Source organism: Lolium perenne, chromosome 3 (assembly GCF_019359855.2).
Source record: "Lolium perenne isolate Kyuss_39 chromosome 3, Kyuss_2.0, whole genome shotgun sequence".
In the NCBI taxonomy this organism is placed as follows: Eukaryota; Viridiplantae; Streptophyta; class Magnoliopsida; order Poales; family Poaceae; genus Lolium; species Lolium perenne.
The window spans coordinates 32,293,456-32,320,420 of record NC_067246.2 but is presented as its reverse complement, the minus strand read 5'-3'; the positions used below and the strand labels follow the sequence as shown (position 1 = coordinate 32,320,420).

Genomic DNA, 26,965 nt, shown 5'->3' with positions numbered 1-26,965 from the left:
TTCCTCACATACGTCCCAAACATGGCTAAGTGTCGTCAGCGCATGTGCGTGTAGCCGGACGGACCTGGGGGTTCAACATTGGATACAAGAACACTCGACCACACTAGTGTACACACACAAGTTTAGGGTTAGGCTTACGCTTAGGGTTAGGGTCACACCGGGTTGACATGTGTTGCACAATTTGGTGAATTATACCTTCCACGACACTTACTAGGCCCACATGCAAGATTTGTTGAGATTTCGGTGCTCCGGCGGTCATTCTCCAGCTAAAACACCCCATAGGCCCTTAGGGTTAGCGCCTCCCGGGAGTTCCTCTCATACGTCCAGAACATGGCTAAGTGTCGTCAGCGCATGTGCGTGTAGCCGGACGCACCCGGGGGTTCAACATTGGATACAACAACACTCCATCACACTAGTGTACACACCATGTGGGTATCCCACCCTCCAAAGGTAGATTTTCGGAAAAACCCTGATTCTGTTGATCACGCGGTCTACATCATTGTCTGGGCACCGGCGTCGCCTCCCTGGTGGACTTATGCCTCCATTTGAGCTTTGCTAGGTCATAGGGGCATGTGGTGACAAGGACCACCCCATATTCTCTCAGGGTTAGCCCCTCCCGGGAGTTCCTCACATACGAACATGACTAAGTGTCGTCAGCGCATGTGCGTGTAGACGGACGCACCCGGGGGTTCAACATTGGATACAACAACACTCCACCACACTAGTGTACACACACCATGTGGACACACACAAGTTTAGGGTTGTGGTTACGGTTTAGGGTTAGGCTTACGGTTAGGGTTAGGGTCACACCGGGTTGATATGTGTTGCACAATTTGGTGAATTATACGTTCCACGACACTTACTAGGCCCACATGCAATATTTGTTGGGATTTCGGTGCTTCGGTGGTCATTCTCCAGCTAAAACACCCCATAGGCCCTTAGGATTAGCGCCTCCCGGGAGTTCCTCTCATACGTCCAGAACATGGCTAAGTGTTGTCAGCGCATGGGCGTGTAGCCGGACGCACCCGGGGGTTCAACATTGGATACAACAACACTCCAGCACACTAGTGTACACACCATGTGGGTATCCCACCCTCCAAAGGTAGATTTTCGGAAAAACCCTGATTTTGTTGATCACGCGGTCTACATCATTGTCTGGGCACCGGCGTCGCCTCCCCGGTGGACTTATGCCTCCATTTAAGCTTTGCTAGGTCATAGGGGCAAGTGGTGACAAGGACCACCCCATATGCTCTCAGGGTTAGCCCCTCCCGGGAGTTCCACATACGTCCAGAACATGGCTAAGTACCGTAAGCGCATGTGCGTGTAGCCGGACGCATCCGGGGTTCAACATTGGATACAACAACACCCCACCACACTAGTGTACACACCATGTGGACACACACAAGTATTGGGTTAGGGTTACGATTTATGGTTAGGGTCACACCGGGGAGACATGTGTTGCATCAGTTGGTGTATTATACCTTCCACGACACTTCCACACATATGATAGGCCCACATGCAAGATGTATATCTACATTTTTTATTTGATAGAACAAGTGTATCTGACCACCTTAACCACCATTCCAACGTTTGCGACAACATTGACCACCTTAACCACCGTTTCATTTATTAGTAATGTTTTAAAAGTAGAAGAAAATAAGATATAAAGAAATTGTGGCTTTGCCGTGCGCCTTCACACGGCGAAGGTTGCGTTGCCGTGACATGTTACACGGCAAAGAATACTTTACCGTGTGCCTTTGCACGGCAGAGAAAGACGTAGAAAATTAACATACAAAGGATTAATCTTTGCCGTGTGGGTGTGCACGGCAAAGTTCGATCTAGGTTTTGCAAAAAATGGGTTCGGCCGGCCTCTCCAACTACGGCCCTATCCACTCACACACAGCACGTACGCCCCCATCTCCACTTTGCAAAAAATAGCCTCAGCACAGCCGCCGCCGCCCCACCCCGTCCGACCTCCTCTCCCGAGCCGCCACCCCCGTCGAGCCTGCAGCGGCCGCCCCGGTCGCAGGCCCGCGCCGCCGCCCCGGTCGAGCCTGCAGCAGCTGCCCCGGCGCAGGCCCGCGCCGCCGCCCCCGTCGAGCCTGCTGCAGCCGCCACCGTCGCAGGCCCGCGCCGCCGCCCCCATCGCGCCCGCAGCCCCACCTCGTCCCGCGAGTGCTCCGGCCGGCACCCTCGAAGGCTGGTGCGTTGATCTCTGCCTTTTTCCTGTGCCACTTTTTCTCCCGTTTCAAGCCCGGAAACCAGGTCAATGAGGGGCTCTTTTTGTGCCGGACGGCATCAGGGAAAAGCGCAGGGTGTTCTCATCTGGTATTGTTGCATTTGAGGGTTAAATTGATGTGAAAGTACCGGTGCCACTTGCATTTTTGTGGGCGAGGCCTTGTTTTAGATCTTGCTGATTGCTTCTTTTTTGGCCTTGAAAGTGCTTTGTTTTTCCATGGCATCTTTCAGAGAAATTTCAGTGAAATTCTAGACATCTGAAACTACAACTAGTTTCCAATCAATTATACTAGTGTACTGTATATATTGCAAATTTATCGCCTATTGAATTAAGTGGAGGTTTTACTTTTACCATAGCATATGTAGCAGCGGCAGGAGCAACAATTTTTTTTACCATATATAAGAAGTGTCCAATATTACTAGCTAGCTGGTAGCTATGAGCAAAAAGGAAGACAGTAATCAGATTGTTCGATGCTTTACCGTACTGTATGCTGTGTTGTGCTAGCAAGTTTCGTGCATGTTGACTTCAGTTAGATTGGTATAGTGGAAATTATGTTAAGCTGTCAATGACAGCGATTACAACACTATGTTGACAGATTAGTCATTTTCGTGTTTCTAAAACAAAATTTGTATAATAATGTGTATCATTTGCATGGGCAGGCTATGCTTCGAGGTGGACACCGGGGCCGGCGTCGTAGAGCTGGTTGAAGGAGTGTCCCAGATCTTCTTCGACGATTCGCTCACGCTTCTAGGGTATAAATATCGCACCTAACATTACATGTACCTAGGTTTTATTTTTGTGTCTAGATCACCAAGTCAGTCGCGTTACCTAGGCGTCTCCCGTTCGGAAGGGTTACGCGAATATATATATGCATTAAATTGCATATATATATGGTCGTAACTGTTTCGGATTGTCCACGTATTTTGGACAGCCGGAGGATGTGCAGATTGGGTACATTCTCCATGCTCTAGCTCGCCACGAGACAGAATTTCGGCGGCACCTCCCCGTTGTTCTCCGGATACACACCCTCTCGGCTTTTGGCTGAGACGTGTATCGGGAGAACAGCGGGGAGGTGCTGCCGAAATTCTGTCTCGCGGCGGGGTAGAGCATGGAGAATGTACCCAATCTGCACATCCTCGGGTGGGATTAGGACATATCTTTACCTATTAGAGAGATAGGTGTGGGTGCAACGCGTAAAACCTGTATTTCTTGAAATTAATCGAACTAATACTTGATTTAACAACATGTTAAGTTGAAAAACATTATATGTCTGTTTTTGTACTAGTCAAGAGGATGGATCCAGAACGTTTGTGGATGTACGAGGGCTGGACCGGTCATGGGAAGTTTACTGATGAGTGGCAAGAGAAGGCCGAGCAGTTTGTGGACAGTGTGTTTGCCGACCCTATAAGACCCGCAAAAGTGTTGTGCCCCTGCGCGCAATGTTGTAATGCTAAACGGAAGTCGAAGGATGAAATGACTATACACCTGATAAAATTCGGGTTCACACCGGGATACAGTCGGTGGATTTGCCATGGCGAGACACCTGCAAAAGCACCAAAATGTGCTAGAAAGCAGTCGCAGCCGAGTCAACTAGCGGGAGGATTTGATGCTGGGTTTGACAAGTGCTTAGATGACTTCCTTGATGCAAATGTGCCTGAAAACCGTAATGCAGAGGAGGCGGAGACACCACAGGTGACGGAGACAAACGAGGAGCCTGAGGAGAGCTGATGGCGTGTATTTCACACGTTCATTGGGCAACCCCAAGAGGAAGGTATGATGCGCATGTTATCACCGGAATTTGACCAAGTCAGAGGTGGGCCGCGACCAAGATGGACTTGAAGATATATACGTGGAAGAAATATATGAATCGGCCTTGTGTACCAAGTTTGGGCTAAATTGCCCATGTATCTGTAACATATTAGGATACGTGTCGTTTGGAGGTTAGAGTTTGGGCTCGTGCCCGGTTGGGATTGTTCCCACGTTAGAAAGTCCCCTGGACTATAAATATGTATCTAGGGTTTATGAAAGAAACAACAACTCACGTTCAACCCAAAACAAACCAATCTCGGCGCATCGCCAACTCCTTCGTCTCGAGGGTTTCTATCAGGTAAGCGACATGCTGCCTAGATCGCATCTTGCGATCTAGGCAGCACAAGCCCCACGTTGTTCATGCGTTGCTCGTACTGAAGCGTCTTTGATGGCGAGCAACGTAGTTATCATAGATGTGTTAGGGTTAGCATAGTTCTTCGTATAATATGCTTACGTAGTGCAACCCTTGCATGTCTAGCCGCCCTCACACCTATCTCAGGTGTGGGGGCGGCACCCCGCTTGATCTTTATTTAGTAGATCTGATCCGTTACGATTGCTCCTTGTTCTGCAAGGATTAGTTTAATATCTGCAATAGTTAGGCCTTACAAAGGGGGGGGAGGATCCAGCGGCACGTAGGGTGGCGTTCGCAAGTCCTAAACAGGATGTTCCGAGGATCAACTTCATGTTGGTTTTTAGGCCTTGTTTAGGATCGGCTTACGATCACCGTGCGTGGCCGCGAGGCCCAACCTGAAGTAGGATGATCCGATTATGCGGTGAAAACCCTAAATCGTCGTAGATCTAATTAGCTTTATCTTGATCAAGCAGGATCACCATATGTTCGTGCACCCCGTACGAATCATGGGTGGATCGGCTCTTTGAGCCGATTCACAGGATAACCTGAGAGCCGATCGAGGCTCGTATTTAATGTTTACGTGTATGCCATGCAGGAAACTAAGCGAGGCATCCCCATCACCTTCCTGACCAGGTATAGGTCAGGTGGCACGCCCTTGCACCTCGCATCGCCGCGTGTGACCTGAAGAGCATTGCGGGCCGTCGCTCGGAGGGGTCTCAGCCAGCCGCAGCTCTAGGCTCTTCCCGGCTCTACCGTGTTGACAGTCGCTGCCCGCCGGTGGGTTTTGGCAGTCAACACATTCTGGCACGCCCGGTGGGACCATCGTCTACATCAACCACATCGCCATCTACATCTGAGATGGCGGATGGCACGCCAGTCACCTACGAGGAGCTGCCTGACGAGCTCAAGAAGAGATACGACGAGATCAAGGTCACCCTCGAAGCCGACCTCATCGGCTCTTTTCAGAGAACCCGTTCCCATGGCATCAGATGGAAGGGGTTCTCACCGCAAGGTGCACTCGATGGGATAGACCTCTCTGCCCCGTCGGAGGAACGCACCAGGGGCCTGCGGCAGGAGATCAACTACTTGGTGGCTCACTCGCTACACCGCCACTCTGAGAACTTGGTCAACGTGTTGGAGCGTGTCGCTCTGCGCGTGATCCAGGAGATCATGAGCCACCAGTACTCGCCGTCAGGACCAGCTCTCGGGACGCATCAAGGAGAGTTGCCACTCCAGTCCCGTCCACCGCTGCCATATGCGTTGGCAGCACCAGCTGAAGTGCCGGCTACACCGGCATTCGTCGTCTACAAGATCGGTGGTGACCCTAGTGACTACCAGTTCTTGGCTGAGGCGCCTAAGGAGATCCCTCAAGGATACGCGTGCACGTATGTGCCCATTGTGGCAACCGGGCACTCTCAAACCAGGCCACAACATCAGGGACTCCGCGAAAACAGAGGAACGTCGGCAACAGAGCTTGAGAAGCACGTGGCTAACTAAGTACGCCACCCCGACGAAACTCCAGAGCCCAGCTCCTGCAGTTGGCTCAGAGCTGGAAAAGCAAACATGGCTGGCTAAGTACGCCACCCCGGCGAATCTTCGAGTGCAACTCTCGCAGCCAAAGACAGCCGGATCAGATCAGCACCATACCGAGAGACCAGTTCGGCATGGTGCCGAAAAGAAGGACAATCGGCTATTCCAAGCCGTACCCGACGAGTACGAGATGATCCCGCTGCCACCTAAATATCGGCTCCCGACTTCTCCAAATTCAGTGGATCGGATGGCTCCAGCTCCATCGAGCACGTCGGCCGATATGTGGCGCAACTAGGACCGGCTTCAGTGTCGGATCAGCTACGCGTGAGGCTCTTTTCTCAGTCCCTCACGGGATCGGCTTTTGGATGGTACACCTCTTTTGCCAAGCAAACTCCATCCAGTCTTGGAAGCAATTGGAAGAACAATTCCATACGCAATACCATTCGTAAGCTTCCGAGTCTAGCATTGCCGATCTAGCACAACTACGTCGAAGCGCGGAGAAACGGTGACAGAGTACATCCAGCGCTTCAGGAATCTTAGGAACCGATGTTATTCGGTTCGTATAATCGAAAAGGAAGCGATCGAGTTGGCGTAGCTGGCCTTGCAACACAGCTCAAGGACATGGCCTCCCAAGCAGATTATCCCTCGCCGGCGCACATGGTTCGTAAACTATCAGCATATGAACAGCGCCACCCGGACCTGTACCAAGACAAGTTCAAGCGTGCAGTAGTCCTGGTCGATGCGGAGGAAGACGAAGTTCCTGCGGGAGACCAAGAAGTAGCAGTGGCTGAGTGGACTCGGGGAGGAACCCCCGTGTCCTGCAAATGGGTAAAGCCACCAGGGCCGCCCAGGGGATTTGATTTTGACGTGACCAAGACTGAACAAATCTTCGACCTCCTGCTCAAGGAGAAACAGTTGACGATTCCTGAAGGTCTCAAGTTCCCCACGGCGCAAGAGCTAAACGGAAATCCGTACTGCAAATTCCACAACTCGCTCTCCCATGCCACCAACGACTGCAGGGTGTGGCGTCAGCACATCCAAGCGGCGATAGAGAAGGGGCGTTTAATTTTCAACCAGATGCGCCATGAAGGTCGACACCCAACCCTTCCCCGCCGTTAACATGGTGGAAGTCACCTACCCTGAGGGTTGCCAGCCAGGTCCCTCGTTCAGTATCAACATGGTAGGACCTGGAAACCACTCTGGCAAAGATGGAGATGAGGGCAGCTGCTCTCATAGCAAGGACACAAAGGAGGCCGCTCCACGCGATCGGCTCCATCATGATGGCAAGCGCTACGTCACAGAGGGAGAGGTGAAGAACATAAGATATCAACGACCTCTCTCTGATCACCTCCTCAACAAATATGTGAGTCAGTATGACCAACGCCGACGGTCCAACTATGATGATGAAGGAGATCGCCCGGCTAGAGAAGCCTTAAGACATCGTAGGCTTGATCGCGATGAGGAGGAGTGCGAGCCCCGTGCCACGGACAGGTCAAGGGAGCAAGATGACAACGCTGGTTAATCGGGATTGCCCTTTCTTCGTATATCGCTGGGATTCAGGAATGAGCCGATTGCCCACAATCGGCAATTGCCCAGAATGCAACAAGAAGAAGAAGGAGGCAGCCAACGTGTCTGTGTTCGAGCGCTTAGGGCCTCTCCCGCCACAAAGCAAACGTGCTGAGTCACCTCGTTGGGCAGATCTTGAGGATTCCGAAGACGAGGGACTAGAAGAAGAAGAAGACAGGTACCACCATCCAAGGTGGTGCCCTGACGGACTTAGCCGTTCACAGAAGCGCAGGGTTCAGCGGTTGCGCGGCCTGGAGGAAGCCGAAAGGTTATACCTGCATACGCTAAGGAAGGCACGGCCTGATCTGGCTGCAAAGGTTCAGCGAGCCCTGGATGAATAGGGTCATCCACGGAGAATGGAGTGGCGTCCCAAGCAAAAGAAAGCCGATGATGAAACATCGGCTGGCACAAACATGGTGCTCGTCCTTCCGACAGAGTTTAGTGCTCCACGAGTCTACGATGCACTCAAAATGGACGACAGCAGGCGCATCAAGTCAGAGGTTGGGTTGGTTTTATCCAGCCTGACCGAGTAGCAAGAACACACCAGTGAGCAAAACAAGACGAGGCTGATCCTTGTGATCGGCTCCATGATTATGAAGGAGCTTTACAGAACCTTCAGTCAGCACTCTAATGGAGGCCGATTCCAGCAATCGGCCAAAATTATGTTCGCTACATATTCAGCACATATTCTGCTTGTGTTCAGCAATGATTCACTGGGCAGCGGCCACGTCGGCAGATGAAAGGCAGCATGGATCTTTGTGGAGCCGACGTGTAAATACAGGGCCCTGGCTAAACCATAGAAGCCGATATCTGCAGTCATTTGGCAAATATCGGCTCGGGGGGCATATAGTCAGATGAACATGTGCAGATAAACATGTGCAAACACGTGCAGACATGCGTGCAGTGGAACATTGGGGGCCGATTAAGAAAAATCGGGCAAATAAAAAAAAAAATTTCAGCCGATGCAGATACGTGGCTATCGACTCAAGAGGTACAATTGTTATGAGCAGAGGGTCAATGAAGCAGGTTTCCTTTTGCGAGTAATGTGCAGATCAGGTTAAGGATGTGTTGCATCAGATCCGATCCACCAAAGGAAAGGAGCCGATCTGACCCGCAAGGCGCGAAGAGTAGACTGAAGAGGCTCGGGGGGCAGCTCGCCCTAAGGGTTTTTTCGTTCTGAGGAGCCAATCTTGTTGGAATCGGCTGACTCTGTATCACAGCTTGGTTAAAAGGTGGTGAATTCTTGCAGAATAGAACCACTAATTCGAAGAGGAAGCCGTCATAATTGACAGGCTTTGGGCCAGTTTGTTGCTGCAAAGAACAGAGCATCGCAAGGAAAGTGGTAGGCGGTCAAGATTTTCAGCAATGGTCCTAAAATTCTCCTGAAGGCATTGACTCTGGAGTCTTGCCGATTTAAGCTAACATTAAGCTCAGGGGGTTTGGATTTCCGAGGTCTAAGGTTTGCGCGACTACGATTTGGTCCTGTTCGACGGGAATCTTGGGTCTGAATTGATCTATCTCGAAATTTATCATAAGAGTCCGATGCGTTGCCATCGGCTCGTGGAGCGTTGATCAGGATAGCAGTCGGCAAAGCCAGATGAGGAAGAATTGGCTAAATTAACATACAAGGAATCGGCAAGATCAAATTAAGGAGAGTTCTTCATTGATAGCCAGATTCTTACATGAAGAGCTAAAATTGCTCTCAAAAGGAGTTGCCAGGGGATACAGTGCCCTATCTACTACTGCTGATCCTAGTCTAAGGATCCCATCTACGGGCCATTGCTGCCCTCATCGTCGCCGTCATCACCGCTGTCGGCGCTGCTCCCTACCGGCTCGTTGTCGCTGCTCCAGCGGCCGCCGGCGGGGCCTTCGTTGTCTTCATCCTCCTCGTCAGCGTCGTCGTTGCTGTCGAAGTCACTAAGGTTCCCCGGCCAGGGGCAAAATCGCTTGGCCGGGGGCTCGTCGAAGGAGCTGTTCTCCTCCTCCTCCTCCTCCTCCTCGGAGGTGGTGAAGTCCGCCCAGGAGAGGCGATCATCATCGCTCTCCTCCTCCGGTTCCCCGTCAGCAAGGAAGAGGGGGTCACTCTCCCCGTCGGTCAGGGATTTGTCATCCTCAGACCAGACAGAGAAGTCGTGGTCCTCTTGGTCCCACGCCGTTGGGGCGAGAATGTCGTACGCCGCCTGCGTACCCCACTCAGGCGTCGACTCTCGGATGGGAGAGGACACATGGGAAAGTCCCGATGAGGAGGAAGACGAAGAAGACGAAGACATGGTGGCAGAGGAGGGTTTTTTGAAGGCTAATGCGAAGGGGGTGAGGAAGAGAACTGTTTGATGCGGTTAAATAAAGGAGATATCTTGGAGATTTAATGCTCAAACAGTTTCCGAGGGCGTGATGCCAAAACTGTCAAATCGTGCAGAGGAGTTTGGAAGGCAAGTTGTCATGATGAAGGACTCTGCGACGGTTCTGCCCTGCCACGACATGACCCGACGAAGGAAAAGCATAATGATTTTGGAAATGTCATTTCCAAAACCAGGGGGGCATGTGTTATCACCGGAATTTGACCAAGTCAGAGGTGGGCCGCGACCAAGATGGACTTGAAGATATATACGTGGAAGAAATATATGAATCGGCTTGTGTACCAAGTTTGGGCTAAATTGCCCATGTATCTGTAACATATTAGGATACGTGTCGTTTGGAGGTTAGAGTTTGGGCTCGTGCCCGGTTGGGATTGTTCCCACGTTAGAAAGTCCCCTGGACTATAAATATGTATCTAGGGTTTATGAAAGAAACAACAACTCACGTTCAACCCAAAACAAACCAATCTCGGCGCATCGCCAACTCCTTCGTCTCGAGGGTTTCTATCAGGTAAGCGACATGCTGCCTAGATCGCATCTTGCGATCTAGGCAGCACAAGCCCCACGTTGTTCATGCGTTGCTCGTACTGAAGTGTCTTTGATGGCGAGCAACGTAGTTATCATAGATGTGTTAGGGTTAGCATAGTTCTTCGTATAATATGCTTACGTAGTGCAACCCTTGCATGTCTAGCCGCCCTCACACCTATCTCAGGTGTGGGGGCGGCACCCCGCTTGATCTTTATTTAGTAGATCTGATCCATTACGATTGCTCCTTGTTCTGCAAGGATTAGTTTAATATCTGCAATAGTTAGGCCTTACAAAGGGGGGGGAGGATCCAGCGGCACGTAGGGTGGCGTTCGCAAGTCCTAAACAGGATGTTCCGAGGATCAACTTCATGTTGGTTTTTAGGCCTTGTTTAGGATCGGCTTACGATCACCGTGCGTGGCCGCGAGGCCCAACCTGGAGTAGGATGATCCGATTATGCGGTGAAAACCCTAAATCGTCGTAGATCTAATTAGCTTTATCTTGATCAAGCAGGATCACCATATGTTCGTGCACCCCGTACGAATCATGGGTGGATCGGCTCTTTGAGCCGATTCACAGGATAACCTGAGAGCCGATCGAGGCTCGTATTTAATGTTTACGTGTATGCCATGCAGGAAACTAAGCGAGGCATCCCCATCACCTTCCTGACCAGGTATAGGTCAGGTGGCACGCCCTTGCACCTCGCATCGCCGCGTGTGACCAGAAGAGCATTGCGGGCCGTCGCTCGGAGGGGTCTCAGCCAGCCGCAGCTCTAGGCTCTTCCCGGCTCTACCGTGTTGACAGTCGCTGCCCGCCGGTGGGTTTTGGCAGTCAACAGCGCACAGCAGCAAGTTTTCCCTCAGAAAGAAACCAAGGTTTATCGAACCAGGAGGAGCCAAGAAGCACGTTGAAGGTTGATGGCGGCGGGATGTAGTGCGGCGCAACACCAGGGATTCCGGCGCCAACGTGGAACCTGCACAACACAACCAAAGTACTTTGCCCCAACGAAACAGTGAGGTTGTCAATCTCACCGGCTTGCTGTAACAAAGAGTTAACCGTATTGTGTGGAAGATGATTGTTTGCAGAAAACAGTAGAACAAGTATTGCGATGGGATTGTATTTCAGTAAAGAGAATTGGACCGGGGTCCACAGTTCACTAGAGGTGTCTCTCCCATAAGACGAACAACATGTTGGGTGAACAAATTACAGTTGGGCAATTGACAAATAAAGAGGGCATGACCATGCACATACATATCATGATGAGTATAGTGAGATTTAATTGGGCATTACGACAAAGTACATAGACCGTCATCCAACTGCATCTATGCCTAAAAAGTCCACCTTCAGGTTATCATCCGAACCCCCTCCAGTATTAAGTTGCTAACAACAGACAATTGCATTAAGTATTGCGCGTAATGTAATCAGTGACTACATCCTTGAACATAGCACCAATGTTTTATCCCTAGTGGCAACAGCACATCCGTAACCTTAGTGGTTCTTGTCACTCCTCCAGATTCACGGAGACATGAACCCACTATCGAGCATAAATACTCCCTCTTGGAGTTACTAGCATCAACTTGGCCAGAGCATCTACTAATAACGGAGAGCATGCAAGATCATAAACAACACATAGCATAACTTTGATAATCAACATAACAAGTATTCTCTATTCATCGGATCCCAACAAACGCAACATATAGAATTACAGATAGATGATCTTGATCATGTTAGGCAGCTCACAAGATCCGACAATGAAGCACAATGGGGAGAAGACAACCATCTAGCTACTGCTATGGACCCATAGTCCAGGGGTAGACTACTCACACATCACACCGGAGGCGACCATGGCGGCGTAGAGTCCTCCGGGGGATGATTCCCCTCTCCGGCAGGGTGCCGGAGGCGATCTCCTGGATCCCCCGAGATGGGATCGGCGGCGGCGGCATCTCTGGAAGGTTTTTCGTATCGTGGTTCTCGGTACTGGGGGTTTCGTCACGGAGACTTTTTATAGGCGGAAGGGCAGGTCAAGAGGCGGCACGGGGGCCCCACACCACAGGCCGGCGCGGCCAAGGGGGGGGCCGCGCCGCCCTATGGTGTGGCCCCTCCGTGGCCCCTCTTCGTCTCTCCTTCGGACTTCTGGAAGCTTCGTGAGAAAATAGGCCCCTGGGCTTTGATTTCGTCCAATTCCGAGAATATTTCCTTACTAGGATTTCTGAAACCAAAAACAGCAGAAACAAAGAATCGGCACTTCGGCATCTTGTTAATAGGTTAGTTCTAGAAAATGCACGAATATGACATAAAGTGTGCATAAAACATGTAGATAACATCAATAATGTGGCATGGAACATAAGAAATTATCGATACGTCGGAGACGTATCAGCATCCCCAAGCTTAGTTCTGCTCGTCCCGAGCAGGTAAAACGATAACACAGATAATTTCTGGAGTGACATGCCATCATAATCTTGATCATACTATTTGTAAAGCATATGTAGTGAATGCAGCGATCGAAACAATGTATACGACATGAGTAAACAAGTGAATCATATAGCAAAGACTTTTCATGAATAGCACTTCAAGACAAGCATCAATAAGTCTTGCATAAGAGTTAACTCATAAAGCAATAATTCAAAGTAGAGATATTGAAGCAACACAAAAGAAGATTAAGTTTCAGCGGTTGCTTTCAACTTGTAACATGTATATCTCATGGATATTGTCAGCATAGAGTAATATAATAAGTGCAATAAGCAAGTATGTAGGAATCAATGCACAGTTCACACAAGTGTTTGCTTCTTGAGGTGGAGAGAAATAGGTGAACTGACTCAACATTGAAAGTAAAAGAATGGTCCTCCATAGAGGAAAAGCATCGATTGCTATATTTGTGCTAGAGCTTTGATTTTGAAAACATGAAACAATTTTGTCAACGGTAGTAATAAAGCATATGCATCATGTAAATTATATCTTATAAGTTGCAAGCCTCATGCATAGCGTACTAATAGTGCCCGCACCTTGTCCTAATTAGCTTGGACTACCGGGTCATCACAATGCATTGTTTTTACCAAGTGTCACAAAGGGGTACCTCTATGCCGCCTGTACAAAGGTCTAAGGAGAAAGCTCGCATTGGATTTCTCGCTATTGATTATTCTTCAACTTAGACATCCATACCGGGACAACATAGACAACAGATAATGGACTCCTCTTTTATGCATAAGCATATAATAACAATTAATAATTTTCTCATTTGAGATTTGAGGATTGTTGTCCAAAACTGAAACTTCCACCATGGATCATGGCTTTAGTTAGCGGCCCAATGTTCTTCTCTAACATATGCATGCTTAACCATATGGTGGTAGATCTCTCTTACTTCAGACAAGACGAACATGCATAGCAACTCACATGAAATTCAACAATGAAAAGTTGATGGCGTCCCCAGTGAACATGGTTATCGCACAACAAGCAACTTAATAAGAGATAAAGTGCATAATTACATATTCAATACCACAATAGTTTTTAAGCTATTTGTCCCATGAGCTATATATTGCAAAGGTGAATGATGGAATTTTAAAGGTAGCACTCAAGCAATTTACTTTGGAATGGCGGAAAAATACCATGTAGTATAGGTAGGTATGGTTGACACAAATGGCATAGTGGTTGGCTCAAGTATTTTGGATGCATGAGAAGTATTCCCTCTCGATACAAGGTTTAGGCTAGCAAGGCTTATTTGAAACAAACACAAGGATGAACCGGTGCAGCAAAACTCACATAAAAGACATATTGAAAACATTATAAGACTCTACACCGTCTTCCTTGTTGTTCAAACTCAATACTAGAAATTATCTAGACCTTAGAGAAACCAAATATGCAAACCAAATTTTAGCATGCTCTATGTATTTCTTCATTAATGGGTGCAAAGCATATGATGCAAGAGCTTAATCATGAGCACAACAATTGCCAAGTATCACATTACCCAAGACATTTATAGCAATTACTACATGTATCATTTTCCAATTCCAACCATATAACAATTTAACGAAGAAGAAACTTCGCCATGAATACTATGAGTAGAAACCAAGGACATACTTGTCCATATGCTACAGAGGAGCGTGTCTCTCTCCCATAAAGTGAATGCTAGGATCCATTTTATTCAAACAAAACAAAAAACAAAAACAAACCGACGCTCCAAGAAAAAGCACATAAGATGTGATGGAATAAAAATATAGTTTCAGGGGAGGAACCTGATAATGTTGTCGATGAAGAAGGGGATGCCTTGGGCATCCCCAAGCTTAGACGCTTGAGTCTTCTTGATATGTGCAGGGGTGAACCACCGGGTGCATCCCCAAGCTTAGAGCTTTCACTCTCCTTGATCATGTTGCATCATACTCCTCTCTTGATCCTTGAAAACTTCCTCCACACCAAACTCGAAACAACTCATTAGAGGGTTAGTGCACAATATAAATTGACATATTCAGAGGTGACACAATCATTCTTAACACTTCTGGACATTGCATAATGCTACTGGACATTAATGGATCAAAGAAATTCATCCAACATAGCGAAAGAGGCAATGCGAAATAAAAGGCAGAATCTGTCAAAACAGAACAGTTCGTATTGACGAATTTTAAAATGGCACCAGACTTGCTCAAATGAAAATGCTCAAATTGAATGAAAGTTGCGTACATATCTGAGGATCATGCACGTAAATTGGCTTAATTTTCTGAGCTACCTACAGGGAGGTGGACCCAGATTCGTGACAGCAAAGAAATCTGGAACTGTGCAGTAATCCAAATCTAGTACTTACTTTTCTATCAACGGCTTAACTTGGCACAACAAAACACAAAACTAAGATAAGGAGAGGTTGCTACAGTAGTAAACAACTTCCAAGACACAAAATAAAAACAAAGTACTGTAGGTAAAAACATGGGTTGTCTCCCATAAGCGCTTTTCTTTAACGCCTTTCAGCTAGGCGCAGAAAGTGTGTATCAAGTATTATCAAGAGATGGTGCATTGTTATCATGAGCTCCCCATCCATAGTGGTACTAAGGGCTTTGTCAATTTTAGGCCTATAATAATACTTCTTTGGTCTAGGCACTTTAGAGACATACATAAACTTTTGCTCCTTACCCACATAAGCTTTCTCCTTATATTTAAGAGAAGAAAATGTTGAACCCAAGGTTCCCATAGCTTTTTCAAGTTCGTCAATCCTATTGATTTGATCATCATGGACAGCATTAGTTCCTAGGACACTAATTCTTTCATCAATTCCTCCTAAGGATTTATCAAGTTCATCAGTTTTATCAAGTAATATTTCCAATTTAGCTTCAATACTTGGAAAATTTTTCTCTATGGTTTCCAATTTTTTCATAACATCTTCAAGAGAGATTTCAGTTTTAACTTTATCAACAGGGGTATTCCAAATAAGCTCTCAATAATGCAACTAGCTTCTAATGCAGGAGTACTTAGGAAGTCACCTTTTGCGAGACTATCAAGAACATATCTATTCCAGCTAGAGATACCAACATAAAAATTCCTGAGTAAAATAATGGTGGAGTGCTTCTTAGTGCATCTATTATGAGCATCGCTAATTCTATACCAAGCATCTCTCAAACATTCTCCCCCTCGTTGCTTAAACGTGCGAACTTCAACTTCAGGATTACTCATTTTAGTAGTAGTAAATAAAGCAAACTAGATAAAGTAAATGCAAGTAAACTAATTTTTTTGTGTTTTAGATATAGCAAACAAGATAGCAAATAAAGTAAAACTAGCAACTAATTTTTTTGTATTTTGATTTAGTGCAGCAAACAAAGTAGTAAATAAAACTAAGCAAGATAAAAACAAAGTAAAGAGATTGAGAAGTGGAGACTCCCCTTGCAGCGTGTCTTGATCTCCCCGGCAACGGCGCCAGAAAAAGAGCTTGATGGCGTGTATTTCACACGTTCGTTGGGCAACCCCAAGAGGAAGGTATGATGCGCACAGCAGCAAGTTTTCCCTCAGAAAGAAACCAAGGTTTATCGAACCAGGAGGAGCCAAGAAGCACGTTGAAGGTTGATGGCGGCGGGATGTAGTGCGGCGCAACACCAGGGATTCCGGCGCCAACGTGGAACCTGCACAACACAACCAAAGTACTTTGCCCCAACGAAACAGTGAGGTTGTCAATCTCACCGGCTTGCTGTAACAAAGAGTTAACCGTATTGTGTGGAAGATGATTGTTTGCAGAAAACAGTAGAACAAGTATTGCAGTAGATTGTATTTCAGTAAAGAGAATTGGACCGGGGTCCACAGTTCACTAGAGGTGTCTCTCCCATAAGACGAACAGCATGTTGGGTGAACAAATTACAGTTGGGCAATTGACAAATAAAGAGGGCATGACCATGCACATACATATCATGATGAGTATAGTGAGATTTAATTGGGCATTACGACAAAGTACATAGACCGTCATCCAACTGCATCTATGCCTAAAAAGTCCACCTTCAGGTTATCATCCGAACCCCCTCCAGTATTAAGTTGCTAACAACAGACAATTGCATTAAGTATTGCGCGTAATGTAATCAGTGACTACATCCTTGAACATAGCACCAATGTTTTATCCCTAGTGGCAACAGCACATCCGTAACCTTAGTGGTTCTTGTCACTCCTCCAGATTCACGGAGACATGAACCCACTATCGAGCATAAATACTCCCTCTTGGAGTTACTAGCATCAACTTGGCCAGAGCATCTACTAATAACGGAGAGCATGCAAGATCATAAACAACACATAGCATAACTTTGATAATCAACATAACAAGTATTCTCTATTCATCGGATCCCAACAAACGCAACATATAGAATTACAGATAGATGATCTTGATCATGTTAGGCAGCTCACAAGATCCGACAATGAAGCACAATGGGGAGAAGACAACCATCTAGCTACTGCTATGGACCCATAGTCCAGGGGTAGACTACTCACACATCACACCGGAGGCGACCATGGCGGCGTAGAGTCCTCCGGGGGATGATTCCCCTCTCCGGCAGGGTGCCGGAGGCGATCTCCTGGATCCCCTGAGATGGGATCAGCGGCGGCGACGTCTCTGGAAGGTTTTCCGTATCGTGGTTCTCGGTACTGGGGGTTTCGTCACGGAGACTTTTTATAGGCGGAAGGGCAGGTCAAGAGGCGGCACGGGGGCCCTACACCACAGGCCGGCGCGGCCAAGGGGGGGCCGCGCTGCCCTATGGTGTGGCCCCTCCGTGGCCCCTCTTCGTCTCTCCTTCGGACTTCTGGAAGCTTCGTGAGAAAATAGGCCCCTGGGCTTTGATTTCGTCCAATTCCGAGAATATTTCCTTACTAGGATTTCTGAAACCAAAAACAGCAAAACAAGACAGCGGCACTTCGGCATCTTGTTAATAGGTTAGTTCCAGAAAATGCACGAATATGACATAAAGTGTGCATAAAACATGTAGATAACATCAATAATGTGGCATGGAACATAAGAAATTATCGATACGTCGGAGACGTATCAAGAGCACAAAGAAGTTCTACGAGGCTATGTTTGCCGCGCAGAAACCCCTTCATCCACATACAGAGGTAACCCAGTTGGATGCCGTGGCTCGCCTAATGTCCTTCAAGTGCCAGAGTAACTTATCTAGAGATCGGTTCGATGATCTTCTGGTAATCATTGGCAGCATCCTGCCGACAGGGCACCTCTTGACAAAGAGCTTTTATGAGTCGACGAAAATCCTGCGTTCACTAAAGATGACATATAAGAAGATAGACGCTTGTCCAAAGGGATGCATGCTATTTAGAAATGAACATGCTGAAGGAAACTATTGCATCCATTGCAAGTCCTCTAGGTACTTCGAGGTTGACACCGGTGATGGACAGAAGAGGCAGACAGGGATTCCCCAAAAGATTCTACGTTATCTTCCATTCTTGCCGAGGCTCCAACGGCTTTTCATGACGGAGGAATCTGCCCAACAGATGCGGTGGCCCGTTGAGGGGAACCGGTACACAGACAAGATGATACATCCGTCGGATGGTCAAGCATGGCAGAACTTCGCGAAGAAATATCCAAAGAAAGCGGGCGACTCGAGGAGCGTAGCAGTTGCGATATCAACCGATGGGTTCAATCCATATGGTATGTCAGCTGCAACGTACAGTTGTTGGCCTGTGTTTGTTATTCCCCTCAACCTCCCTCCTGGCGTCGTCATGAGATCCGAGAACATGTTTGTGTCGATGATTATACCAGGGCCAAAATACCCAGGGAAGAACATGAATGTGTACCTGGAGCCGCTAGTGGATGACTTGCTTGTCGGGTGGAACGACCGTGGGGTGCGAACTTACGACGCCACAACAAAGCAACACTTCGATATGTATGTCTGGTACCACACATCACTGCATGACCTACCAGCACGTGCGTTGTTCTGCGGCTCGTGTACACATGGGAAGTGGCCGTGCCCGCTGTGTAGGCAGGCTATGACTTTCTTCTGGCTGAAGAATGGAGGCAAGTATTCCTGCTTTGATGAACACCGAAAGTACCTTGAAGCGAAGCATAAATATAGGAGTGACAAAAAGAACTTCAAGAAAGGCGTTGCTGTCCATACTCCACATCCACATCTGCCAACCGGCAAGGATACTAAGTCTGAGTTAGAGGCTCTCGTGCCGAACCCCGATGGTAATGGTTTCGTGGGATACGGGGAGACACACCAGTGGACCCACATTCCATGCTTATGGAAGCTTCCTTACTTTGAAGACCTAGAGCTTCCACATAACATTGATGTAATGCACACCGAAAAGAATATTGGCGAGGCCCTTTGGAGCACAATCATGGACACCGAGAAGACGAAGGATAATGTTAAGGCTAGGCTAGATCAGGAAATATGGTGCGATAGGCCAAATTTGAACATGCGGCCTCCCGGACTCAAAGGCGGGTGGACTAGGCGAAAGGCCCCGTTCTGCCCTACAAGGAAAGAAAGGAAGGAAATATTCCAGTGGATCGTCCAATGCTTGTTCTTCCCTGATGGGTATGCAGCTAACTGGATGAGGGGAGCAAACTTGGAGACGTTGCGAGTGCATGGGCTCAAGAGTCATGATTATCACGTGTGGCTTCAGCGGATAATGCCGATCATGATTCGAGGCTATGTCGATGAGGAGACTTGGCTAGTGCTGTCGGAGTTGAGCTTTTTCTTCCGCCAGCTTTGTGCTAAGGAGTTAGATAAAAAAGTGGTTGAGAAGCTAGACAAACAGGCACCCGAGTTGCTTTGTAAGCTAGAGATGCTCCTTCCGCCAGGGTTCTTTAATCCGATGCAACATCTGATTTTGCATCTCCCGCAGGAGGCTTTACTTGGGGCCAATGTGCAGACCCGTTGGCAGTATGGCCCTGAGAGAGAAACAAAGAAGCTTCGTGAGGACTGTGGCAATAAATGCAAGATCGAGGCATCCATAGCCGAGGCAGCCCTTAACAAGGAGGTTTCAAACTTCACGACAAAGTACTACGATGAAAACATTCGCACTCGACACAATCCAATCCTTCGTTACAATGCCGCCAACCCTGAAGATGTACCCAAGCTTGGCATATTCATAGGGTTAGGTGGCAAATCAAGCGGCACGAAGAGGCTCAAGATAACGGATCCCAAGTGGGGTTTAATCCACTCTTATGTCTTGAAAAGCATGAAAGAAGTGAAGCCGTACATCGAGTAAGTGCTTCCCACTTATTGTTTTTCACACACATTCGCTCGTTACCGTGTGGCTAACATTTCCTCTTTTTATTCCCGTAGACGATTCAATAAAAAATATTGGAAGCTAAGCAGGAGTCGTACGGCCCAAGATGACCAGGATCTCTTTGAAAATGGTGGTGGATACGGTTTCATTAACTGGTTCTCGAATTTGGTACCTTTCTATATAACTTTGCTTGTAGTGCCTACATTATTCAGCCACCTCTCCTACTAAACTTCTCCTATCGAACTTGTAGGCACAAAATGACATTGAAATGAATCCGGACTTGAGAAAAATTGCCAAGGGCTTTAGCTCACCTGTCAATGCATTCGATGCTTATGATGTGAATGGGTATCGCTTCCATACCCATCAGTACACACAACGCCGGGCCAACCGGAAGACAATAAATAGTGGGGTTGTGCGTGAAGGCTCAGATAAGCTCCAGTACTATGGTAGAGTCGAGGGGATATACGAGCTGCCTTATGGTTTCGGCAAAGGCCTAGATCCCGTTGTATTCAAGTGTCACTGGTTTGACCCGCATCGGGTGAGACGGAAACCTGAAATTGGCTTGGTCGAAGTTGAGCGAAGCTCCGTTTACACGGGAGATGATGTATATATTTTAGCTACCCAGGCCTTTCAAGTATTCTACCTCCCGTACCCGTGCAAGAACCCGAAGAAACGTCTGCAGGGCTGGGATGTCGTGATCACGGTCCCGACACACAACAGGCCGCCTAAGCCAGACAATGAAGATTACCGTCGCCTTGACCCCTCGACATATGAAGGCGAGTTTTTCCAAGAAGAAGGCCTCCCAGGGCATTTCACTATCAACTTGCCGACTGATGATGACATGGTCGTAGAGGAGGAGGATAATTTAGTCGAGGATGTTGAGGAGGAAGAGGATGTAGTCGAGGAGGTTCAGAGCGCACAAGACTTGACTTTGCTTGCCAGGTTCCAACAAGGCCTAGACATCGCTGAGTCAACGGAGCCGCCTCCAGGTTACATCCCTGATTATTGGGGGGAGCGTGATAGCGATGACGAAGCTTGTGGCCCATTGGTTGTTCGCGATGATCAAGAAACGGGCTTCTGAAATTCATAGTCTTCCTCTATGTAATAGTGATTTGTAAAAGTAGCCTATTCTAAGAACTCTATGTATTTTAATTATTGCCATTGTAAGAACTCTATGTATTTTAATTTATTTGCTTTGCTAATTTCTTCTTTCATCTACATCATTTTGTATCATGCGAGGTTGTATTATAATTATTGCGTTCTTCTTTCATCTACATCATTTTGTATTCTAAGAACTCTATCTAATAGGTACTTTTTTTTGTGAATGCAGGTGATTCAAACATGCCAGGAGGAGGACTAGTGAAGAAGGCCGCGAAGAAAGTTAGGGCCGTGTCTACGCTTCTCTCGAAGCCAGTCCCAAGAGCTTCAAGATCCACTTCGAGAAGGGTGGATAGACGACGACCTAGTCCTGCTCCCACTACGAGGAGGAAGGGTAGAAGACTACGTACTCCGTCTCCCCCACCCGTTGACGATGAGGAGGATGAGGAGGATGAGGAGGATGAGGAGGAGGACCGTGTGGCAGAGGAGGAGGACGAGGAGGAGGACTCGGGGGGTGAGCACGAGGAGGTGGAGCACGAGGAGGTGGAGCACGAGGAGGGTGAGGACTCGGAGAGTGAGAAGGAGGAGGAGGAGCTGCCTGTTTTTGACTTCGAGGACGAGGAGGGTGAGGCGAGGGTCTGGAAGGAACCGGCCGAGTACGTTGAGCCCGAGTACACGGGGATGCCTCAGGAGCCTGGGACGACGACTCCGTACATGCGGGGGGCGGCGTTACTACCTAGTATGGATTGGTGGGAGAAAAAGGATGGGAATGTGGTGCTCACACCGAGCGGAAAAAAGTGAGCACTTAACTTTTTTTCACAACCTTTTAACTTTTGATATTATAGTAATTACTTCATCACCTTTTGCTAATACCCTTTTTGGCTTCTCTATGTGCAGTTCGTTCGTGTATAAGAATGGGAAGCATGCACGCACCTACTCGAGCATCCTTGCATGCATCATCAGAAAATACTTCCCTGGGGCTGTAAAAATGCCCAATGGTCGTTGGGAGATAGCTTTGAGTTGGAGGCACTACAAGCTAGCAAGAGATCCCTTGGGCACGAGGCAGGAGTACCTTGTGAACTGCCAGGCGAGGGTCATCAAGGAGTTCTGGGTAAGTTACTTCATGTACTAACCATTTGGTAACTTTGAGGTTGAAAATAGTTGAACTAACGCATTTCTGCCACTTTTAACCTATGTCCATCTTGCTTGTAGTCTTACTTTCAGATGGATCCGGATTATCCCCAGGTGGTGTGCGTTGCCCAGTCTCGCAGGGCGGCTGCGAAGCAAGTCACTGACACTATGCACGAGGCGCGTGTGGGCTGCGTCCGAAGATGGTACGCCAAGAAGCGCAAGTTGCCGATGCGGGACAAGTCTCCAGCCCGAGATATCCTTATGGAGCCGTGGCAGTACATGCAGGTAATATGTGTATTTTGTCTATGTAGTGCCCAACTCCGTGCTCCTTTCACTAATATGTGTATTTTGTGTATGCAGGTGCCTCCTCCGTTCGTAGGTCACGCCAGACCGGGAGTCTACAAGGCTATGGTCCATTGGTGGACAAGCGCCGAGTTCAAGAGGAGGCACATAGCAGGACAGCTAAAGAGAGCTGCGATGATAGGTGGGTCACACACGCAAGGCAGCATGCCCATGACCGTCATCATGCAGAACAAGGTGAGAAAAAGCTTTCTCTTAACCTTGCTCATCAGGTTGTTCCTTATTCCGCAAATGCGTCCCTCTTGATGCATCTTCGTGCTCTCTTTTGCAGGAAAAATAGTTAGGCACGACGCCCTCGATGTTTCTGGTGTGGAAAGAGTGCCATCAGAAGAAGAACAAGGATGGGACACTATCGTGGGTGAGCGAGAACGCCGAGCTGAAGGACACCGAGTACCGGGCCGGCTTTGCTGAATCATATGGCGAGGCGAACCCTGAGATCGAGCCCTTTGACCCCGAGGTTGCCATGCGTAGGGGAGGTGGCAGGAAGAATGGCCGCTTGTGGATGTGTGATAGCGCCATCGATCCTAGGACCGTCCGGTCTATGAGAGAGATTAGGCATGACAGCTCGAGCTCCTCCACTACCATACAGTCTCGCCCGACGCCGGCGTCTAGAGCCATTGAGAAGCTTCGGGTATGCTTTTCTTCCTTTGTCATCCACACTTCATTCCATGTTTTCCATTGCAACATCCTTGACCTTCTAATGACACAATGTAGGAGGACTTTGAGAATGAGAGGAAAGAGAGGGAGCAGGCACAGGCCCTCCTTGCTCAGCAGAGTCAGATGATGGCGCAACAGAATCAGATTATGGCGTGGTTTACACAGAGGATGGCAGCGTGCGAGTCCCAGTTATCGGTAAGTTCTTTATCATAGGACCTAAAACAAATCCTTCCATACACCTTACCCGCACATGCTTGATTTCCAGGCCCTTCTGCCAAGTGGCGCCACTCTTCCTACAGTTGGTCCACCTCCTTTTAACCTCAACGCATGGGTAAGTTGTTTTGCGTATTAGGTGCAGGCCTCCGGTGGATCCAACAATATTGACTAAGGCTCGCAATTTTCAATCTTGTAGCTTCAGGCCTCCGGTGGATCCAACAACGCGGAGCTCGGTGGACCATCGTCTCAGGACGAGACCATGCAAACGCCTCCTACGGGGGGTAACCCTGACAACCCGCTCGCTCGCTCTTCTAGGTTTGTATCTAATTCTAGTGACATCTTGGCTCTTACCATCTATGCAGAATTAACAGTACAAGCATACTCAACAACAATAATTCAAGATGCAAGTGGTGCGGTCCTACCCATTGACCCACTGGACCGAACCTGTATTTTTGTACCATAAGGTTCAGCCCAAGAGTTAGTAGACGTGACCCAATATATCTGGATGACTGGATAGATAGACAAGAGGAAATCAATACATTCCAGTTAGCACTTAGCACAAATTCAGTTAACTCTATGTGTGACAGAATAGATAGGCAGAATTCAGAGGTCGTCTAAATTTAGACGATGCTATAGACGAGCCACTGGGAACGATTTTTGGGCTTACGATCCTCTAAATTCGTTTAGACAACCATATAGACGATGCAAATGAACACTCAAATGAAGAATTGATCCGGTTTTCAAAACATCGGAAAGCAAATCTGTAGTATGTAACTCCATGTTTCCGTAGCTGCTTCATACCTTATGATCAAAATGAATCTTGGTAATTTGGTATGCTTTATTTTGTTTTGAGGTAAATCGCCATATATGTATGATCTGATGGATCAAATGTATGCACTATATTGACTAATGCCTAGTTGCCTACAAATATACATGTCTTACAATTAGAATTCTTTGTGTTCTGCTTTAGCTTGGCCCGCCCAATATTTTCTCTGTAGGTCCGCCACTGATCTCATGCATATCTAGATATACATACATACATATATATTGGTACATGAATCTCATGTCTTTGAGTTCTATTTTGTAGGACGTGCATGAAGGAAGGAGCTATTCGACGTTTTGATTACATGTGATGAGCTCTATGCATGGTTGTACTCTATTTGTGGTTTGGACTCTATGTGTGAACTTGTATTTTATTTGTGGTTTGGACTATGTGTGAACTTGTATGATCTTATTATGGACATATGCACTCTATTTGTGGCTTTGGTTCTTGTATGCACTTATTATGGACATATGTTGTGTTGTTTGATCTTGTATGTGATCTATTTGTGGCAATAGATCATTATATTGTGCATTACATGTTATATGAATTGAATTATGTCGATATTGTGCCACAGATGTTGTTCTTTATACATATTTGTGTATATTTGAATTCGAATTGCTGTTAAAAATGGAAAAAGGGTGAAAAAAAATACACATAGGAGCCTTTGCTGTGTGTAGACGCACGGCAAAGAAACCAAAGTCTCTTTGCCGTGTGACGACACACGGCAAAGATGACACGCGGCGCCATACTGCGCTCCAGGGACGCACTGGTGACCAAATGGTCACTTTGCCGTGTGCTGGCCCAGAATGCACACGGCAAAGAGGACACGGCAGACGGAGGCGCACGGCAAAGGGATATCGCCCGGCAGAGAGAGGCGCACGGCAGAGAGGGGATCACGGCAAAGGGAAGAGTCTTTGCCGTGTGAGGGTGCACGGCAAAGGGCAGAGTCTTTGCCGTGTAAGGGTGCACGGCAAAGGGCAGAGTCTTTGCCATGTGAGGGTGCACGGCAAAGTGTCCTACTGGGACCCACCAGCGGCGCCGTCTCGCCCGGGACGGCGTCAAGTGCTTTTCTGTGCCGTGGAAGGTAGCAAGGCGCACGGCAAAATCTTTGCCGTGCATTTTCATCCATGCGCACGGCAAAGATACGTTTGCCGTCCTGATTTTTGCCGTGCGATCTTTGCCGTGTATTGTTACACGGCAAAGGCTTTGCCGTGCACTTCTAAGGCTTTGCCGTGCACTTATAGTTACACGGCAAAGAATCAATTTCCTGTAGTGAGTGATGATACCATGTCTAGATCGTGAACCGGCATGGCGACGTGGCCAGCAGGATGATGTATCGGTGCAGTGTACACGTGTGTGTATATACTCCAGCGAGGCCCTGTCATTGTCGTCAACACACGATGCAAAACTTGTTATTGCTACTGATCAACGGTGGGTGGGTACAGGATGTGTTAATCCTGCGGTATGAAATGAGGGTGCCCAAAACGTGCAAGAGACCATCTAACTGCGGCTGCCGAGCCGGAGAAGAAGCTAAAAACCACAAAGTATTCTCTCTCCCCTACCAATTATTATTTAGCTAACATTAACGTTGTGATTGGCAAAAGGTTGGTCAACATTAGGAGGAAGAAAAGGTGCAATAGGCAAACAAATAGTGAGGTGATAAAATTTTTGTCATGACAAAAAATTTATAGGGTAAAGTTTGGCTGGCATGTAAAGATACACCTAATCCAATGCGAGATGGTTCATCGCTTGGGCTCGTTGAGACGCCACCACGGAGTCACACATGATGACTAGAGGACGGCGCGACACCGCATGGCCAACTTCTTTTTCGAGAAGGGGAACATTCGGACCTCTGCATGAATCGACGCATATATCCACATTGTAGAATGAACTACATGCATGGTTCCTAGCTCACTATGTTCGTTGATTGGGGACGTTGGTTTTGTTGAACTTCTAGGCAAGGCCGTTTTCCATGAATTGTTTTTTGAAGGAAACTAGCATAGTGGCCCTCGCAAATGCGAGGGCATCACTTTGACTCTCTTGAAATTGTTAGAAATATAAATTTATAATTTCATAGACACAAATGTCATGAGACTGGAAGCTAATAGTTATATTTTGTAATATAGTAAGCAAACATACACATTTAATTTTATTGATATGTCATCTAGGAAAAGTACAATCTCAATGATTTATTGTGTGGTCATTCACATATGGAATCATATATAATTGAAATATCATTCTAGAAATTTAATTCTTTTGTACAACACGTCTCAGTGATTGGAAGAGACAGCGAATTCCTGAGTATTACATATATCTTTTTTTTTTGAATTTGGTGTGTATTACTTAAACTTGAGAGTCATGCTTACAACTGTCGTTACAATCTTTTTGAGCTGAGTCCAACACACAGGGAGGAATCACGCTCAGTAATACACCCCCACTCCACACACTACGACCAAAGCTAGCTAAATCATGAGCCACTATATTACTTATTCGATTTACTTTTTGGACTTTGTAATCAGGAAGATGAATAAGCAAATCTCTAGACTCTGACAGGATGAAAGAAATTTGAGATCTGCTCCCCATGTCCAACTTTAGTTCATTCACCACTCTAC

The 26,965-nt window shown here is 47.5% G+C and overlaps 2 protein-coding genes across 4 annotated transcripts; both read left to right on the top strand.

Annotated features, from left to right (window-relative positions):
• The first annotated feature begins 1,859 nt into the window (after positions 1-1,859).
• Positions 1,860-24,914, top strand: LOC127340806 (uncharacterized). 3 transcript variants are annotated; one of them, XM_051366553.2, is made up of 7 exons: positions 1,862-2,203; positions 2,899-2,991; positions 21,399-21,963; positions 22,064-22,277; positions 22,379-22,582; positions 22,658-22,834; positions 22,929-23,063. In XM_051366553.2, the coding sequence occupies exons 3-7, from the start codon at positions 21,410-21,412 to the stop codon at positions 22,935-22,937; spliced, it is 1,158 nt and encodes a 385-aa protein (XP_051222513.1). In that variant the 5' UTR covers positions 1,862-2,203; positions 2,899-2,991; positions 21,399-21,409; the 3' UTR covers positions 22,938-23,063. The 3 variants fall into 3 exon arrangements, with proteins under 3 accessions (XP_051222514.1, XP_051222513.1, XP_051222516.1); XM_051366554.2 differs by lacking the exon at positions 2,899-2,991 and having other exon boundaries at positions 1,860-2,203; XM_051366556.2 differs by lacking the exons at positions 1,862-2,203; positions 2,899-2,991; positions 21,399-21,963; positions 22,064-22,277; positions 22,379-22,582 and adding exons at positions 23,372-23,509; positions 23,580-23,645; positions 23,727-23,845; positions 24,618-24,914 and having other exon boundaries at positions 22,699-22,834; positions 22,929-23,288.
• Positions 18,143-21,343, top strand: LOC127340805 (uncharacterized). The gene is made up of 3 exons (XM_051366552.2): positions 18,143-20,043; positions 20,125-20,236; positions 20,319-21,343. Exons 1-3 carry the CDS (start codon positions 18,143-18,145, stop codon positions 21,147-21,149), a joined length of 2,844 nt encoding a protein of 947 aa, XP_051222512.2. The 3' UTR covers positions 21,150-21,343.
• Positions 24,915-26,965: the final 2,051 nt, after the last annotated feature.